The sequence below is a fragment of the Pelophylax lessonae genome (assembly GCF_965119305.1).
Source record: "Pelophylax lessonae genome assembly, chromosome: 3".
NCBI lineage: Eukaryota > Metazoa > Chordata > Amphibia > Anura > Ranidae > Pelophylax > Pelophylax lessonae.
The window spans coordinates 413,391,509-413,411,731 of record NC_138770.1 but is presented as its reverse complement, the minus strand read 5'-3'; the positions used below and the strand labels follow the sequence as shown (position 1 = coordinate 413,411,731).

Genomic DNA, 20,223 nt, shown 5'->3' with positions numbered 1-20,223 from the left:
TTCGTGACAAATTTTGCTTGTTCGCAACCAGCCAATTTTGCGAACACATGGCGTTGTTCGTGGCGACCATATTAGTTTACATTGGGGAGAACTTTGACCCATGACACAGCCGTCCGGTGGAACAGGACAGCCAATTGAAACATTTCAGCACATGGACATGCCCCCTACCTTATAAATAGACTAGAGCATGCGGACATTTCACATTCTGCTTTTTTGTCAGTGTAGGGAAAGGTTGGCTGTGTGCATCAGGGACAGATTGCCAGTGGCACAAATAGCTCTGTTAACCTCCTTAGCGGTATTCCCGAGCATGGCTCGGGGTTAAATTTCAGAGCCAAAAGCGGTAACCCCGAGCCACACTCGGGGTACCGCCAGAAGCATCGCTGGATCCTGTAAAAGAGGTTACTTACCTTGTCACCGGGATCCAGCGATGTATGCGAGCGGTATGCGGCGGCGGATCTTCCTCCCGATCCTCTCCGTGCCCCGGCTTCCGTCTCCTGCGACGTGACGTTCGCAGGGGGGTGGAACCGGCAGCAAATTCAAATGTAAAACACACCAAACACACTGATACCATTCAAAATAAAATAAATTCACATTACATTGCCCCCCAGTGCCCTTTTCTGCAGTTTTACTGTACTTTTTATGTATATATATATATATATATATATATATATATATATATATATATATATATATATATATATATATATATATATATACACACATACATATACATACATACATACTTTAACTTATTTATAGTTTTTTATTATATTATAATTTATAAATTTTGTGTTTCAAACTTTATCATACCCAAGATGTTCTAAAGAAGAACGCACAGTAAAAAAAAAAAAATGTAAATAGTTGGTTTGGGCTGCTCATTCTCAAGAATTACATGCAAAATAATGGTACCGCTTTCAGCACCTAAAATCCGAAAGAATCATACCGCCAGGGAGGTTAAGATCCACAAAAGTCCTTTTCAGGGCTGGTATTTGGTATAGGTCTGCAGTCTCTTTTCAGTTTAGGGACAGGTATGCTGTGTGCACCAGGGAAAAATTGGCAGTGACACAAATCGCTCTGTTAAGGTCCACAAAAGTCATTTTAAGGGCTGCTATTTGGTATAGGTGTGCAGTGCACTATATAGGGGTGTAATCCATGTATAATATACTTTGTAATACAGAAAGCATATTATAGTGGATTTGTATTGTGCACTGTGCAGCATTATGACTGGTGTGTTGAGCGTTGCTGCAGCAATACTACAAACAGTGACAAAAGCCCTTTTAATGTATTATAACTGGTGTGATAGACCAGTGGCCCCCCAATACCACACATTGAAGTGGGGTGTTATTTAACAGTATACTTTTCTAAGAGTGTATTGTAGTCCAGCAAAAATGTGACCTCTTTTGCTGCGTTAACCATGCTACACACAGACCAAACTCACTGGCCAATTTTTTGTACAACTGGTGTGATAGATCAGTGGCCCCCCAATACCACATATTGAAGTGGGGTGTTATCTGAGTATATTTTCATAAGTGTATTTGTGTCCTGCAACAATATTGCCTCTTTTGCTGCGTTAACTCTGATACACACAGTGCCAAACTCCCTGGCTAAGTTTTTGAACAACTGGTGTGATAAACTAGTAGTCTCTTTTTCTAAGAGTGTATTTTAGTCCTGCAAAAATGTGGCCTCTTTTGCTGTGTTAACTGTGCTACACACAGTAACAACAGTTACTGACCAATTATTTGTAGAACTGGTGTGATAAACCTGTGCCCCCCCAATACCACAGATTGAAGCGGGGTGTTATATACCTTTTTCCAGATATACTGTGATTCTCTAGAGACTTTTGTCACAGGGTAATTTAAAAAATGACAGGCAGAGGAATAGGCAGGCCCTTCCGCAGGGGTGGTAGGGGTAGGGCAGGAGCAGTAGGCCAGAGCCAAAGTGTGACGTTTCAGAAGGTTTTGATTACGTCAAAGGACGCACCAGACTTGGTTGAGTGGCTCACTCAGCCTTCCTCTTCTGCACCCTCTTCACTCTCTGCTGTGTGCATCCCCAAAGACACCACCTCAAACACCACCACCACCATATACCCTCCGCTGGAGTCACTGGAATTATTTTACGATCTATCACAAGACATTTGTGATGCGCAGCCATTGTTGGCAACGTATCAGGAAAAGGAGGTAGCAACAGCCGCCACTCAGCAGTCTGACAACAGTACCAAGATCAGCCCAACAAGGTTGGTCCCCGCTGTTGCTGCCTACTCCGAGATATCGAATGTTAGTGGTGGGGAAGGTGACGTGGATGACGACGTGTCTATGGACGCCACCTGGGTGGCCACAAGAGAGGAAGAGGAGGGGAGTTTAGAGGGAGAGACAGACCAGCAGATAGGGAGGAGAGGCAGGTGGAACTTGCATTGCACAAGAGGTACAAAGCAGACTGCAAATGTATCAGGAGCGAGCCATCAACCATGTACAGTCACATCTGGTGCTCCCAGGACGCTGGCACGTGGCTCCGCAGTGTGGGCTTTTTTTAATGTGTCCATTGCTGACAACAGTGTTGCCATCTGCAGCCTTTGCAGTCAACGCATAAGTCGCGGTAAGCCCAACACTCACCTAGGGACGACTACCTTAAGAAGGCACCTGAACTCCCATCACCAAGCCCAGTGGGAGCAACACCGTCAGAACCCACAAAGCCAAACTCCAGGCTCTCAACGTCCAGCCTCTTCTCCTTCTCCTCTCTCCTCACAATTGTCCTCCACTCCACCTTCCATGATGCAGTCGTCACGTTGTTCTGGAAAAAGGCAGGCTTCTGTGGCCCAAATGTTGGAGCGTAAAAAAATGATGACGCCGGATAACCCTCTTGCCCAATGCTTGACTGCTGGCTTGTTGGAACCAATAGCCCGCCAACTATTGCCATATCGACTGGTGGACTCGGAGGCCTTTTGTAAATTTGTGGCCATTGGAACACCACAATGGAAGGTCCCAGGCAGGAAATATTTCTCGCAGAAAGGCATTCCAGAGCTGTATGGCCATGTTCAGCGGCAAGTGAATATATCTCTGGCAAACAGTGTTGGTGCCAAGATACATCTGACCACAGACATATGGTCTAGCAAACACGGCCAGGGAAGGTATATCACTTTTACTGCCCACTGGGTGAACCTTCTGACGGCCGTCAAGCATGTAACCCGTGGCACCAGTGTAGATTTGGTTGTACCGCCGGCGGATTGCATGCAGGCCTGCCTCTTCTCCTTCTCCTTCTCCTCCTCCATCCTCCCTCTCCTCCTCCTCGGCTGACTCCTCCTTTTCCGCTGCTACCGTCTCTTCTGCTGCGCAGCCCAAGATCCCCAGAACCTATTCCACATGCCAGGTGAGACGTTGCCATGCTGTGCTGCGTCTGTTGTGCCTGAAAGCCAAGAGCCACACTGGTCCTGCACTCCTTTCAGCTTTGCATTCACAGGTAGATAAGTGGCTGACACCGCTCAATTTGACAATTGGTAAAGTGGTGTGCGACAAACGGTGCCAATCTGCTGAGCGCGCTGAAACAGGGCAAAATAACACGTCCTGAACTTGGAATGCATCGATTAGTTGCCAAATACCCTGGGGTCCAGGACATCTTGCGGCAGGCCAGGAAAATCCCAGGCCATTTCAGAAGATCTTACACAGCCATGGCTCACCTTGCTGACATTCAGCAACACAACCTGCCCGTCAGGCATCTTATTTGTGACTGCCCGACGCGATGGAACTCAACGTTGCATATGCTTGATAGGCTGCTCCAGCAGAAACGTGCAGTTAACGACTACCTGTACGAATTCTGCGGCAGGACAGGTTCTGGGAAGCTTGTTTTTTTTCACCTCGCCAGTGGCTGTTCATGCGGGACACATGCAGACTTCTGCGGCCATTCGATGAGATCACCAAACTGGTCAGTCACAGCCAGGGCGCCATCAGTGACATCGTACCTTATGCCTTCTTTCTGGAGCGTGCAATGAGTCGGGTCATTAATCAAGCCGTCGAGGAGCAGGAAGATGAGGAAGTGGCAATGTTGGATGAATTCCCAGTGGGTGCTACTCCATCTGAGACAAGTCAACAACAGGAGTCTGAAGAGGAGTCAGAGGAGGATGGTTTTGGGGTAGATGAGGAGGAGCAAGAAGAGCACGCTTTAAACCTTTCTGGGATCCCTGGTGTTATCCGTGGATGAGGGGATGAGAACGAGGACGATATTATCCTGGATGATGAGCTGGAGCCAGGCCACTACACCACTTTCAGTTTAGTGCAAATGGGGGCCTTCATGCTCCAGTGTTTTAAGGGGGACCCCCGTATAAGCATAAAGGGCAAGGACCAGTACTGGGTGGCAACGTACTTAGACCCCCAGTACAAACAAAAAATGGCGGAAATGTTACCAGCATCACAGAAGGTGGTCAGAATGCAGCACTTCCAGGCCTTGCTGTGAGAAATGCTGCATTCTGCTTTTGCATGCACTGGCAGAGGAATTTCCAGTCACAGAGAGACAGTTGCGGGTAGCAATCCAACAGCGCCTGCAAGAAGAGGGCGGTTTGAAGATGTCTTAGTCACTTCAGATATGAGATCCTTCTTTCAGCCGAACCATCGACAGCTGTACTCCGGATCCAGCATCAGGGAAGGCCTGGCCTGACAGATTTCTGACTACAACGGGTTAACGGCCGATGTGGACGCTCTGAGGAGTGATGAACCCCTTGACTACTGGGTGGGCAGGTTTGACCTCTGGCCATTGCCTGCACAATTTGCACTAGAACTGTTGGCTTGCTCCCCGTCCAGTGTCCTGTCCGAAAGGACGTTCAGTGCAGCAGGGGGGGATCGTGACCGATAAGCGCACTCGCCTAGCTCATGACAGTGTAGACTACCTCACATTTATAAAAATGAATGAGGAATGGATCTCTGAGGAATTCAACATGTGACCAGTAGACCATGTTTCATTGAAATTCCTCATGACAGGCCACAAATATCCGCCAGACCGCCATCCACCCACAACAATTCCTGGTTCTTGTCTTCGCTAAATAGTGCATTTTATGTCCATTGAATGCCTAATTTTTGGGGCCTTTCATGGCCGACAATTATTTTTTCTGTGAATGCCTAATGAACCTTCAGCCACAGAATACTACATTCTTAGCTTTCAGGTAAACCCATGTGGGCTAATTTTTGGGGCCTATACTGGCCGACACTTACTTCTTTATCCTGTGAACTCCTAATGTACCTCCAGCCACAGAATACAACATTCTTTGCTGTCAGGTAAACCCATGTGGGCTAATTTTTGGGGCCAATACTGGCCGACGCTTACTTCTGTATCCTGTGAAAGCCTAATGAACCTTCAGCCACAGAATGCTACATTCTTAGCGGTCATGTAAACCCATGTGGGCTAATTTTTGGGGCCTATACTGGCCGACACTTACTTCTGTATCCTGTCAATGCCTAATGTACCTCCAGCCACCAAGTACTATGTTCTTAGCTGTCAGGTAAACCCATGTGGGTGAATTTTTGGGGCCTATACTGGCCGACACTTACTTCTGTATCCTGTCAATGTCTAATGTACCTCCAGCCACCAAATACTACGTTCTTAGCTGTCAGGTAAACCCATGTTGGCTAATTTTTGGGGCCTATACTGGCCAACACTTCTATGTCCTGTGAATGCCTATTGTACCTCCAGCCACCAAATACTACGTTCTTAGCTGTCAGGTAAACCCATGTGGGCTAATTTTTGGGGCCTTCTATGGCCGACACTTCTGTATCCTGTGAATGTCTAATGAACCTTCAGCCACAGAATACTACGTTCTTAGCTGTCAGGTAAACCCATGTGGGCTAATTTTTGGGGCCTTTTATGGCCGACACTTACTTATTTATCCTGTGAATGCCTAATGTACCTTCAGCCACAGAATACTACGTTCTTAGCTGTCAGGTAAATCCATGTGGGCTAATATTTGGGGCCTGGAATGACCGACACTTACTTCTGTAGCCTGTGAATGCCTAATGTACCTTCAGCCACAGAATACAACGTTCTTAGCTGTCAGGTAAACGCATGTGGGCTAATTTTTGGGGCCTGGAATGACCGACACTTACTTCTTTATACTGTGAATGCCTAATTTTTCAGACTGGAATTGACAATCAATGGGTCTGTAAAGGTTCCGCCAAATTGTAGAATGGATGCGGACCCATTTTACAGATGTTTGAATGGACCCTATATGTATTTGACATGTATTTACTAGCTGCTGTCAGTTCTGGCTAATTTATGAAAAAAAAAAAAAAAAAATGTTTGCTGTAAAAAAAAAAAAAAAAATTTAGGGCAACTTTTCCAATTGCAATACTTCAGTTATGACATTGTCCATGCGGTGGGACTATTTTTGCACAGCTAGTACGTCTTTTGTGGCTGCAAATATGACCTAAAAGGTTTTTAAAGTTCGCCTCCCATTAAAGTCAATGGGGCCCGCTGCGAACTTGCGGTTCGCGGACATTTAAGAACATTGGCAGCTGACGTTCACGAACCGCCCCGGCCGATGTTCGTCAATCACTATTTCTGGTAACAATTGCAGACCCTCATCAGGCCCGATGCCTGGAAATCCTGCTATATATATACACACACACACATACATATATATATATATATATATATATATATATATATATATATTTTTTTTTTTTTTTTTTTGAGTCAACAACGTGAAATTGTTTGTAACACAGGCACAGCTGCCCTTTGTTAGTAGCACATCACTGTACGCAACTGCAGTCCAGTTTAATGCAAAAAAAAGTTTAGTTAGTGCCATAGTCACATGTTCTTTCCTGGCTGAAGGTGGCATTGGGTCACCCATCTCTCAGCTTGGGCCTGGAGAGCTGGCTACAGTTTTTAACCCATGTGGCACTTGAGCTCCAACAGAGCATTGTAGCATTTAGCTTTGGATGTTGCATATAATCTGGGTGCCTAGGGGGGACTGCTGATTCCAAGGAAAAAGAATAAGAGGTCGTTGAAGAAGGGGTCATTGAAGAAGGGTAACAGTTGACCACCCTTCACCATTTAAAAAGGCATATAGTATCAGCACCAGCTTAAGTGGTGTATCCTATCCTACATCCTACCCAGACGCCTTGAAGGATATGTATCATTCCTGCCATGCTTCCACATGTCTGTGGTAATGTCACTGACAATATGGTCTAGTATCACAGTTGCATTATGTTCCACATGCTGATGGAGGGCAAAGTTAGCTTTTAGGCAAAATAGTGGTTGCTGGATACCTGCCACTGTATAGCAAAAGCCATAAACCTGAAGGAGGCAAATTCCACAAGTTTAAACAGAGGCAGATGCAAAACCTGCAATTTTTCCAAGCTGGCATTAAGATTAGTGTTGAGTGAACACGGACTGTATTATTCGTGTTCGTACCGAATAATTGGATTTTTGTTACCCGAACACGGACCCGAAAACTTTACTGTATGTTCGGGTAAAAATCTGTGTTCGGTCATTTTATTTCCGGGTTTTGTATGTATTGGTGCGCTTTTAATGGCGGGCTTTCAATAGCCAATCAACAAGCGTTTAACTGGTGTGCCTTTAGCCATCCCAGCCATGCCTACAAATGTATTAGTAGCTGTGATTGGCCATCTGAAGCATGTGACCAAGTCTTTATAAGTTTGAGACGGAGCGCCGCTGCGTCATTATGCTGTAGTTCAGGGACAGAGCACACATCATATGTGCTGGCTGCTGATTAGGGACAGACAGGCAAAAATTATGTGTCCGAATAGAATTGAGGGACAGGTCGGAGTGTTTTAGGCAGGGCGAGTTGTTAGGGCATTTTAGGGCGAGACTGCTGATTTTTAGGGTCAGTGTTCTACAATCGATTTTGCTGTGTGGGGGGGGGGTTTGCAGTGCCGGCAGTGACCGATCTTATCGATCCTTTTAGGGCGAGGCTGGAGATAGGCAGGGTCAGTGTTCTACAATCGATTTTGCTGTGTGGGGGGGTTTGCAGTGGCGGCAGTGACCGATCTCATCGATCCTTTTAGGGAGAGTCTGGAGATAGGCAGGTGTCAGTGGTCCACATCGATTTTGCTGTGTGTGGGGTGGTGTGAACACAATCTTTTTGCCCGCTGAAGAGGAGGGAGAAAAAAGTATTTTTTTATCAGACAGTCACTTGTGTGCAGCGTTTTTCATTCAGTGCTGCTGTGCTGACTGTGATAATACACTGCTGTGTGCACATGTGCTATTATTGAGTGATTTCAAAAGTTTTACACTTTTTTCTATTCCACTATTCAATATACACCCTTGGGTTAAAAAAATGTAATTGTGGCATAGTCTGTAGTAATCCAGTTAAAATTACAAACTTAAAAGGGGAATTTTCTTTTTTTTTCTCCCCATAGCCTGCAGCAAAGCTGACTGATATAAGACACTGCTGTTCACATGTGCTATTGATAAATCACCAATTTCATATCATATTTTCTATTCCGCTATTCATTCTACACCTTTGGGTAAAAACAATTAAATTGCGGGAAAGTCTGTATCGGTACGTGTGAGATACACCTTTCCAATTTTTGGGGCGCATCTCATACTGCCGAGGATTTGAGGGTGCTGCCTGTTCCGAACTCCTCCTACTCCTCATCCTCCCTTTGGGGGGGTACAAAAAATAGTAGTTTGGGCCTAGTCTGGGTCTCTACGTGTGAGATAAATACACCTTTTGATATCCTATTTTCTATTCCGCTATTCAATCTACACCTTTGGGTATAAACAATTAAATTGTGGGATAGTCTGTGTCGGTACGTGCGAGATACACCTTTCCAATTTGTGGGGCGCATCTCATACTGCCGAGGATTTGAGGGTGCTGCCTGTTCCGAACTCCTCCTACTCCTCATCCTGCCTTTGGGGGGGTACAAAAAATAGTAATTTGGGCCTAGTCTGGGTCTCTACGTGTGAGATACATACACCTTTTGATATCATATTTTCTATTCCGCTATTCAATCTAAACCTTTGGGTATAAACAATTAAATTGCGGGATAGTCTGTGTCGGTACGTGTGAGATACACCTTTCCAATTTTTGGGGCGCATCTCATACTGCCGAGGATTTGAGGGTGCTGCCTGTTCCGAACTCCTCCTACTCCTCATCCTGCCTTTGGGGGTACAAAAAATAGTAATTTGGGCCTAGTCTGGGTCTCTACGTGTGAGATACATACACCTTTTGATATCATATTTTCTATTCCGCTATTCAATCTAAACCTTTGGGTATAAACAATTAAATTGCGGGATAGTCTGTGTCGGTACGTGTGAGATACACCTTTCCAATTTTTGGGGCGCATCTCATACTGCCGAGGATTTGAGGGTGCTGCCTGTCTCGAACTCCTCATCCTGCCTTTGGGGGGACAAAAAATAGTAATCGCGGCCTAGTCTGGTTCTGTACGTGTGAGATACATACATTTTTTTGATAATATTTTATATTCCGCTATTTAATCAACACCTTTGGAGTAAAAACAATTAAATTGCGGGATAGTCTGTGTCGGTACGTGTGAGATACATACACCTTTTGATATCATATTTTCTATTCCGCTATTCAATCTACACCTTTGGGTAAAAACAATTAAATTGCGGGATAGTCTGTGTCGGTACGGGTGAGATGCGCCCCAAAAATTGGAAAGGTGTATCTCATACTGCCGAGGATTTGAGGGTGCTTCAGTCTGCCTCCTGCCTGTTCCGAACTCCTCCTACTCCTCATCCTGCCTTTAGGGTACAAAAAATAGTAATCGGGGCCTAGTCTGTGTTTGTACGTGTGAGATACACCGTATTATAAAATTTTTCCTATTCTGCTATTCAATAAACATCCTTTTGGAGTGTAAAAAATTAAATTACGGTATAGTCTGTATCGGTACGTGTGAGATAAACCTTTTAAATTTGTTTGGCGCATCTCCTTCCACCGCTGAGGATTGCAGGGCGCTTCAGTTTGCCTCCTGTTCCCAACTCCTCCTACTCCTCTTCCTCATCCTCCCTTTAGGGTACAAAAAATTTTAATCGGAGCCTAGTCTGTGTTTGTACGTGTGAGATACACCGTTTTTATCATTTTTTCTATTCCGCTATTCAATATACACCCTTTTGGGGTATAAAAAATTTAATTGTGGCATAGTTTGCATATTTGACTGTGAGATACACCCGTGCGATACTGTTGTTGTTTTGTTCCGCTATTCAATAAACACCTTTCTAGGGCAAGATCATAAATTACAGAAATATGAGGAGACCGTCAAATAGGGGCCGTGGTGCTGCTGGTAGAGCTCCTGTTGCAAGGAGAGGATGTGGTCGATCTGTGCCAGCTACACGCACAAGTGAAACACCTTTCTCAAGTGTGAGTAGGCGACAAAACCTGCAGCAGTATTTGGTAGGGCATAATGCGCCTCTAGAAGTGATGAGGCCAGAAGAAGTACAGGCGATAGTAGATTGGGTTGCTGACAGTGCCTCCAGTTCCTTCACATTGTCTCCCACCCAGTCTACTGCAGAAAGGTCAGAGTTGGCACCTGCAGCCAATGTCCAACCGTCTTTCACCTCACCCCCTTGCAAATCAGGCAAGCAGTCTGAGCCCCAAGTCATACAGCATCTCTTCTTCTTTTTGAGGACTCTGTCAGCAGGGTTTCCCAGGGCTATCCACCTAGCCCTGCCCCAGAAGTGGAAGAAATTGAGTGCAGCGATGCCCAAGCACTTATTTCTCAAGATGAGTACATGGAAGGACCATCGCAGCACGTCTCCGATGATGACGAAACGCAGGTTCCAACTGCTGCGGCATTCAGAATTGTGGAGACCAACAAGGAGGGCAGGGATGAAGACAGGGTGGAAGATGATGTGGAGGACGATGAGGTCCTCGACCCCACATGGAATGAAGGTCATGCAGGTGACCTGAGTAGTTTGGAGGAAGAGGCGGTGGTCGCACAGAGCCACCAGCACAGCAGAAGAGGGAGCAGGGTGCAGAAGCGGAGCGGCCGTGCCCTAGACACTACGCCTGCTACTGCCCAACGCAGCAAGGGAACGAGCGCACCAAAGCCAGCTCAAAGGAGTTCTCTAGCGTGGAAGTTCTTCAGAAAATGTGCTGATGACAGGACACGAGTGGTTTGCACCCTGTGCAATCAGAGCCTGAAGAGAGGCATAAACCTTCTCAACCTGAGCACAACCTGCATGATCAGGCATCTAAGTGCAAAGCACGAGCTGCAGTGGAGTAGACACCTTCAAAACCAAAAAAGGTCTCTGGCTCCTCCTGCTTCCTCTTCTGCTGCAGTCTCGGCCTCTCCATCCACATCTGTAGTGATACCGGCACCTGCCAACCCGCAAACAGAGGATCTGTCAGCAACACCACCACCTGGGTCACCAACCATCTCCACAATGTCCCATGGAAGCGTTCAGTTTTCCATCTCCCAAACACTTGAGAGGAAGAGGAAGTACCCCCCTACCCACCCGCGATCCCTGGCCCTGAATGCCAGCATTTCAAAATTCTTGGCCTTTGAAATGCTGTCATTGCGTCTGGTGGAGACGCACAGTTTTAAAAGCCTTATGTCGGTGGCTGTCCCACAGTACGTCGTGCCCAGCCGCCACTACTTTTCCAGGCAAGCCATCCCTTCCCTGCACAACCAAGTGGGGGAAAAAAAATCAGGTGTGCACTGCGCAACGCCATCTGTGCCAAGGTCCACCTAACTACCGATACGTGGACCAGTAAGCACGGTCAGGGGCGTTATATCTCCCTAACGGCACACTGGGTAAATGCAGTGGTGGTTGGGCCTGAGGCGGATAGCAATTTGGCACATGTCCTTCCACCACCGAGGATTGCAGGGTGCTTCAGTTTGCCTCCTGTTCCTAACTCCTCCTACTCCGCTTCCTCATCCTCTACCGCCTCCTCATCCGTTCAGTGTAACACCTTCACCACCAACTTCAGCACGGCCAGGGGTAAACGACAGCAGGCTGTTTTAAAACTTGCCTGCTTGGGGGAAAAACCACACCGCGCAGGAGTTGTGGAGGAGCATGGAACAGCAGACAAATGGTTGCTGCCAGCGAGCCTCAAGCCCGGCCTGGTGGTGTGCGATAACGGGCGAAATCTCATAGCAGCTCTGGGCCTAGCCGGTTTGACGCACATCCCTTGCCTGGCGCATGTGCTGAATTTGGTGGTGCAGAGGTTGCTTAAAAATTACCCCGATATGTCAGAGCTGCTGCAGAAAGTGCGGGCCGTCTGTGTGCACTTTCGGAGTTCTCACCCTGCTGCTGCTCGCCTGTCAGCGCTGCAGCGTAACTTCGGCCTTCCCGCTCACCGCCTCATATGTGACGTACCCACAAGGTGGAACTCCACCTTGCACATGCTGGAAAGACTGTGCGAGCAGCAGCAGGCCATAGTGGAGTTTCAGCTGCAGCACGCACACGTGAGTCGCTCTGCAGAACAGCACCACTTCACCACCAATAACTGGGCCTCCGTGCGAGACCTGTGTGCCTTGTTGCACTGTTTTGAGAACTCCACCAACATGGCCAGTGCCGATGATGCCGTTGTCAGCTTAACTATCCCACCTCTATGCCTCCTTGAAAAAACAATTCGGGCGATGATGGAAGAGGATGTGGCACAGGATGAGGAGGAGGAGGATGAAGAGGTAACATTTCCAAGGCTTTCAGGGCAGTCATTCGCAAGGGGCTCCAAGGGTGGGTTGCTGCACACACAAACGCCAGGGACACAATTGTCCAGCAGGGGCACAGTTCTGGAGGATGAGGAGGAGGAGATGGAGGAGGAGATGGAACCACGTTCACAGCAGGGTGGCACCCAGGCCAGCTCATGGCCATCACTGGTGCGTGGCTGGGGGGATACAGAGGATGCAGACGATACACCTCCCACAGAGGACAGCCTTTCGTTGCCTCTGAGCAGCCTGGCACACATGAGCGATTACATGCTGCAGTGTCTCCACAACGACCGCCGAGTTGCTCACATTCTAACTTGTGCGGATTACTGGGTGGCCATGCTGCTGGATCCCCCGTTACAAGGACAACGTACCATCCTTAATTCACTCACTGGAGCGCGATCGCAAGATGCGCGAGTACAAGCGCACGCTGGTAGACGCGATGCTGCTGGCATTCCCACCTGACAGCGGGGCCACAGTGGAAGCACAAGGCCGAGGCAGAGGAGGAGGAGGAGGAGGAAGAGGTCGCCAACGCAACCAGGGCACCGCCAGCACCTCAGAAGGCAGGGTTAGCATGGCCGAAATGTGGAAAAGCTTTGTCAGCATGCCACAACAAACAGCAGCACCAGCAGCTCATATGGAACGTCTTAGCAGGAGGCAGCATTTCACGAACATGGTGGAGCAGTATGTGTGCATACGCCTAGATGTACTGAATGACGGGTCTGCCCCCTTCAACTTCTGGATCTCCAAATTGGGCACATGGCCTGAGCTTGCCCTTTACACCTTGGAGGTGCTGGCGTGCCCTGCAGCCAGTGTATTATCTGAACATGCATTTAGCACGGCTGGGGGCGTTATCACAGACAAGCGCAGCCGCCTGTCCAGAGACAATGTGGACAAGCTCACGTTCATTAAAATGAACCAGGCATGGATCCCACGGGACTTTTCCGTACCTTGTGCAGAATAGAGATGGATACCGACCTTACCCAGCCATTGTTCTATTTTTGCTCTTTCTCACTCTTTTGGGGTGTACCCTCATTTAAAATGACTGAAAAAAAGCAGTGTTGGCTACCTCGTCCTCCTCAACCGCCGCTTCCACCTACACCGCCCATAGGTTTGCGCAGCATATTGCATTAGGGTGTGCACCCCAAAGTTTAAATACACATGCATGTGTTTGTCTACATGTACATGGCCCCGATACATTACTCTCCCTGCTGGCAAAGAGAAATAGAAGTGTGTGGCACTTCTCTTATGGCAGAGCAGGTCCGAGTGAGATCTTTCCCATCTCCTCACTGGCAAACAGAGCGATAATGCTAATGTGCCCTAGGTGATTAGGGTGTGCCCAGGCACACCCTGTGCACATGCCTATGACACCGCCACATCCACCACCACCTCAACCTCCCTCCTACTCCATAAGGGCCTCGTCCTTCAGAGATGAAGAACATTGTTTTATTTTCCTGTTTTTTTTTTTTTTTTGTTTTAAGTTATTTCCCTATACATATTTGTTTGCAGAGCACTCGCCATGCTCTTAACTATGTTTTGCTGCCATTTGCAGCACTCTAGCCCTTTCCATTGGTGTTTTAGAGCCATTTTAGTGCCTGAAAGTTTGGGTCCCCATTGACTTCAATGGGGTTCAGTGTCCGGGTAAAGTTCGGCAAAAGTCCGGGACACGGACCCGGACTTTTCTTTAAAGTTCGGCCGAACCCGCCGAACACGGACATCCAGGTGTCCGCTCAACTCTAATTAAGATGCGTGATTTTGGTGGTTTGGACTTGGATAATTTGGCAACATTTGTTTTAAAACTATGCCATTAGCATATATATATATATATATATATATATATATATATATATATATATATATATAAAAGCCCACATTGCACTGCAGGCAAGCACCGGGGACAAATTGCAAGCACCGGGGACAAATTGCTAGCTGCCTGAATGGAGGAAGAACAGAAAGGTTTTTTCAGTCACTTTACTACCTTCTGCACATGCTAATACTGTATAGGCACACCCACACTGGCACATTTGTCCTGACTCTAAATAGTGTGGCCTGACCACCACTTTGCTATGTGCAGAGCCCTCAGCCTCATTTGCGCTTGCCTGATATTTTTTTAAACAAGGGGATTGTCTTAATTTAATGGTAACTGTGACAATGAGTGATTAATATGTGGTGGTTTACTGCATCCTACTTTACTAAGTGTGAAGATATGTGCTGCAAAAAAAAAAAGGGCAGCTTTGCCTGTGTCAGCAAGTGTCTTTACACCCTGAAATAAAAAACACAAAATAAAATATACCTCCTAAAAACAAACCTTTTAAACCTAAATACAAACCCATTTTTCTAACTTAAAAAATGGACAGATGGTACTGCCCTACCTGAACCTTTTCCTCTTGTATGGAACCAAATGGTTCTATTCTTTCCTGGACCCCACTGTTTTGGAGGGCCAAGCATGGGGGGTTCATGAAAGAGAGGAACACCGGCGTGGGCCTGTTCTTTTTCTTCTTTCCCTCACACTCCGAGTTGCCAAGGGACCTCTTTTCACTCCTGTCATGGTGGAAGTGAGTAGTAATGACTAGGCCACACTAAGAATCATCCTAGAAATGTCCTCGGTGTATTCTAGTCAGGCTTCATAAGGTATGTAAATGGCCTACACCTATAGCAAGAGCATTATTCAGTTTTAATCAGAGCTGCACAATTTTTTTTTTCTACAAACACCGCTTATCTGCATAGGCATTTTTTTTTGTAAAAATGAACTAACTCATTAAGATGCATGAAAAATAGACTTCCCCACTTTACAGTATTTTTTCGATTGAGAGCATAAACGAACTGTGACAGTTATCTTTCATGGCATGCCATGAATGTAACAGTTTTGGTAAACCGTTAAATTGATGAGATCAGGTTTCACAAATTTGAGACAGGTTTTGACAAACCCCCACAAACTGAACACAGGCAGATTCACCCATTCCTTATACAGGTTACATTTGTTAATTATTTGAATTCCCTAAAATAACATGAATCCTTATCGTTTCTGTAGTTTATTCCTCAAAAAACATTCATCAAAGTCTATGAAAAAAAGTGAATAGCAAGAAAACATTTTCATTTAAATATCATAATAAAATATGGTCTTGATGTACCACATAGCATATGCCAGAGACAATTACTATAGACCTACAGAAAATCTAGCTGCCTCCACTGTTAATTATTGTAATTAAAGTCCATATGATACTGATAACTACATGTCATTTTATGAAATCCAGCGCTGGCACCAAATCTGTGTACATGTGTTCTGTTAATCTTTGTCTTCCAGGGAAAAAAACAAACAAACAGATTAAATATAAAAAGATGAAAGTGTAGATTACATTGTGCGGGCTCGATTAAAGTTCCAGCATCTGCAGTTCCCTTTCATCCTTTCTGTTAATGACTATATTAAAGCCTGTATTCATCAACAGGTGCCAGCAAACAAAGCGGAAACTGAAAAAGACAACTCAAATGTTATAAAATAATAAAAATGATATATCAATGCAATCACTGCTTTCACTGAGTCCCATCTGGAAGTAAGCAACCCTTTTATCAGTTTGCATTATAAAGGAAAAAAAAACAAATTTAAATTTCAATACAAAATTCACCATCTGATTTTATTTTATTTTTTAACTCAGCTGCTCCAAACAAGGTTTTTATATACTAATAGCAAATGAAAAGAAAAGAATGTATTTGAGACAACAGGCATTGTTCAGACATTATTTCTGGTGCTGCTTACATCTCTAGAAACTCCTCTGAAGTGGGCTTCAGATTTATAACGAAATTAAATGACACCTCTTTGTAAAATTATTTTAGGCATGCTGAAGTAATGTTATTTTACAAATGAGCAGTTGAAAATAAACACTTTCCCACCCACTGCTTTGCTGACAAGGAAAACAATGTGCTATATAAACCCTAACAATGAACTTCTCTTATTACGGCCTTTTCATTCTGCTAAGTATACCATGGAAACCATTGTTAAATCTGTTCAAAAAGCACATACAAATTACCTGTTGATCCTGCCAGAATTATTGTCTGTGTTCTCTATCTAATACAGTACTATCAATTAGACTGCTACTAGTTATCTTAGAAGACTAAAGAACTTCTCCCATCCAAGGTATAGAAAGGAGGAGAGGAAGTAGTATTCCTATTATTCTGAATGTATATAAATAGTCACCATATCTAAGGACAGGTACACTGCAGTATATTACATTTTTGTCTCAGGATTAGATCCACTTTTGGACTAGAAGCTTTGGGCTCATTATTGCGATCTTGAGAATGTAGTTTTATTGAGTGAAAAAGTGGCATAATTCCTTTTACTGGAGGATATATATATATATATATATATATATATATATATATATATATATATATATATATATATATATATTTTTTTTTTTTTTTTTTGAGCATGAGAGGGTATTGACTAATGCCATTCATGGACAAAGTGATTTTCTTTCCTGTAGCCATGGGTTGATTGTGTTGATGGGAAAATCCCTTCCACAGAGCCATTGTGTTCTACCTGGCGGGGAGGGGGGTTCGTCCCCACTGGGAGAACACAGTGATTCTGCTAGTGGCTATAACAGCCACTAGCAATAATTACATGCACAATCAGAAAGGCTGGTTATATCAAAGTTAATCAATCAACTTGTGTACATTCAGCCTGCCCATATATGGTTCAAATCTCACCCAGTCCCTGCTGAACCATCCGAGATTTAAACTGTCTATGGTTGACTTTAATGGACTGGAACACAAATAATCTATGCTCCAGCAAAGGGTTTATAACACCTAATTGCTGTATATTTAGGGATGATCTGCAAATCAAACCACAATTGTTTGAAGAGTTACTACTTCTGGAACATTCACTACAATCTTGAGCTTTTGCCATACACCTGGGTCATTATCTTAAAATGAATTAACCTTTAATAGAAATGTAGCCCATCTTTGGTTGCCGCCTCTTCCTCCCTTATTGCTCGGTTTCCGGTTCCTGCCCAGGGAGTTTCCTACAGTATTGCGATAGATATAAACTTGAAGTTTGGACAATCGGACTAATAAAAACTTGCATATTTTATTATTGTACAAACTGTTTTAATGATTCTGTTTGTATTTATTTACCTCTGAAATTATCCTCAATGTGTCCTGAAGAAGCAAATTGAGAAACACGTTGACCTATGAGGACTTATCTTCACAGGCTCCAAATGGTATGATTGAGAAGCAAATGTAATAAGCTTTTTACTGATAAGTAGTAGTTGGTTCATACTCATGCACAACACAGTATTGTACACAGATACTGGATTTTATGATCTGTAATAGGCATGCATGTGATTTTATGAATGGTTTGTAAACAAATGTGTTTATGAATTTACATATTGTCATTTGTTCTCCCTTTTGTGGCTGATGATTTTTTTTTTTAGGTAGACATTTTAACAACTTTTGTTGGGTTTTTAAATAGTTCAATACACTTTTAGAATCCATGTATGTATGAAGATGTTGCCATATAAAACATTTGTGATTTGCAAATTTCAATTTTCGTAAATATATTCTTGCTTATTCAGTGTGAAATATATGTTGCCTAAATGTCCTAGTATACAACACATAAAAAAAAAGTTTCTGAAATAAAAGAAGTATGCAGAGATCAAGAGTTTACCTGAATGCTAAAAAAAAACGTACTGCCGCTTGTTACTGGCCAGCGAGGTATAAGCCCAAATTCATACTATCACATCATATGCAATTCGAACAGGAATCACACTGCACCACTGCATCATTTTGTATGGTTCAAAGTGCACTGCATCTGCAAGAAGAAGTGCAAGTGATGTTGAAGAAATCCAGTGAAAGTGAGCCTCCACCCTCATATGCACTCACCACCAGAAATAAGCTATATGGAAGCTTCAATAACAACTCTATAATAGATACTACTTCCCATTTCTTATTGTTAACAGCATGGAATCCCCACCACAGGAAACAAAAAACTAAACAAAAAGCTCACCACGAGGAGCCCAGAAAATGCTGCCGCTGCCACCTCCTGCACATCCGCCAGACACTAATTCCCCAACACAGGAGAAACAGGGAGGAGTATTTATTATGGAGTGGTTATTGAAGCTACCGTATACCTTATTTCTGGTGAGTGCATATTTGGGTAGAGGCTCACTTGCACTGGATTGCTTCAACATTACTTGGTGGAATTTGCTGGATGTTGGTTTGGGTTTGGTTTTTTTTAGACCTCTGGTGAGTGCATTATGCACTAGAGTTCAAGCACTGAAGGATAGTTTCTACAAACAGTGGACACTATTTTCTTGGATTGATTTCACCACATCATCATTTGGACTCTTACTCATTATTTAACTTTATTTTTAATTTTTATTTGGGTTACCACATTTTGTATTTAATTTTAGCGCAGCACTCTTACTGATAGGATATTTGCTCTTACATAAGATTCACGACCGAATATTGGAATATGTGTAAAGTTTAAAGTGATAATTGACCACACCTGAAAGTAGGGCCAAATAAATAAGCTGAGAGCACAACTTTATTAGGGAATAAGAACAGGAGGAAGAACATCACATACTGGCTTTTAATGAAATTCTGCATTAACTATTGCATTTGAAAGACTAGGTATTTTGTCAATACCTGCCCCCCCCCCCCCCCCCTCTGTCCCTACTAATAAAATATTTTGAGCATTCAATGACAACCATTATAAAAGGAATATGTCTGAGGATACATGTGTTGCTTTAAAGCTAACCCCCTTCTTAAAATTCCTTCTGCATTTATGTCATGATTTTTCTATTCTCACTGCACACTTATCACAGGTCAGGTCTGTGGAAGTATTCAGGTAAGGGGATGAGTATTACAGCCAGGCATTTAAACTTCTCAAAAAGAATTCAGCAACATCTATCTTCATTTTGCATTGATAAAAAACAACTTTTAATTGTAGATCTTTACAAATCCAAACCTTTCAATTCAGATTTGCATTTTTTGTAATAGACAACTATTCAGCAATATATCATATCATCCCAATATAATAGATATGTATATATTTTGTACACAAATGAACATCAAAGCAGGAAACATTTGGACATTTTTAATAAGGCAGTGAGAATACCAAAGATAAGCTGAATTATGCCTTCAACTTTTGCACCCTTCTTTTTACCACTGCCCAATCTGAAAAGTTTTGCAACTAAGTTTCAGTAGTAAATACGACAACATATATCATTAAAGCTAGCTAGTTCACTACTTAATTTGTGTTATGTGGAAATTGATAAAATAACTGCTAAGTGCTGGAGAGAAATAGAGGTTATAAAATAAATAAAAAAGAAACTGTTACCAGTTAGTAGCATGCAGGTTTAATCTTATAAAACTGTTGTGGCAGACCTTAAAGTAGCTATGTGCACTATATTGCTATTTATTTGGACAATTTGCCGAAAGCTGATGTTGCGAATCTCATTTCTTGCTCTACTTTCATACCTGGGTAATGCCAAACTTGATGTGAGTTGTAAACTGCAGACAGTGTCTTGTCAACCAATACATTCTCTGGACTGGAACCATTTATATCTGCAATTTCTACAGTGCTGTTCAAATTTTCTATAGACAATGA

The 20,223-nt window shown here is 44.0% G+C and overlaps 1 protein-coding gene across 1 annotated transcript in view; it reads right to left on the bottom strand.

Annotated features, from left to right (window-relative positions):
• LOC309549245 (uncharacterized protein) overlaps window positions 1-20,223 on the bottom strand; it is a gene marked incomplete at both ends in the record, with an annotated part of 362,081 nt that overhangs the window by 129,892 nt on the left and 211,966 nt on the right. Inside the window, one exon of the mRNA XM_082249369.1 lies at window positions 20,094-20,210. Within this exon, the coding sequence (XP_082105495.1) occupies window positions 20,094-20,210 (117 nt within the window). The remainder of the gene's footprint in view (window positions 1-20,093; window positions 20,211-20,223) is intronic.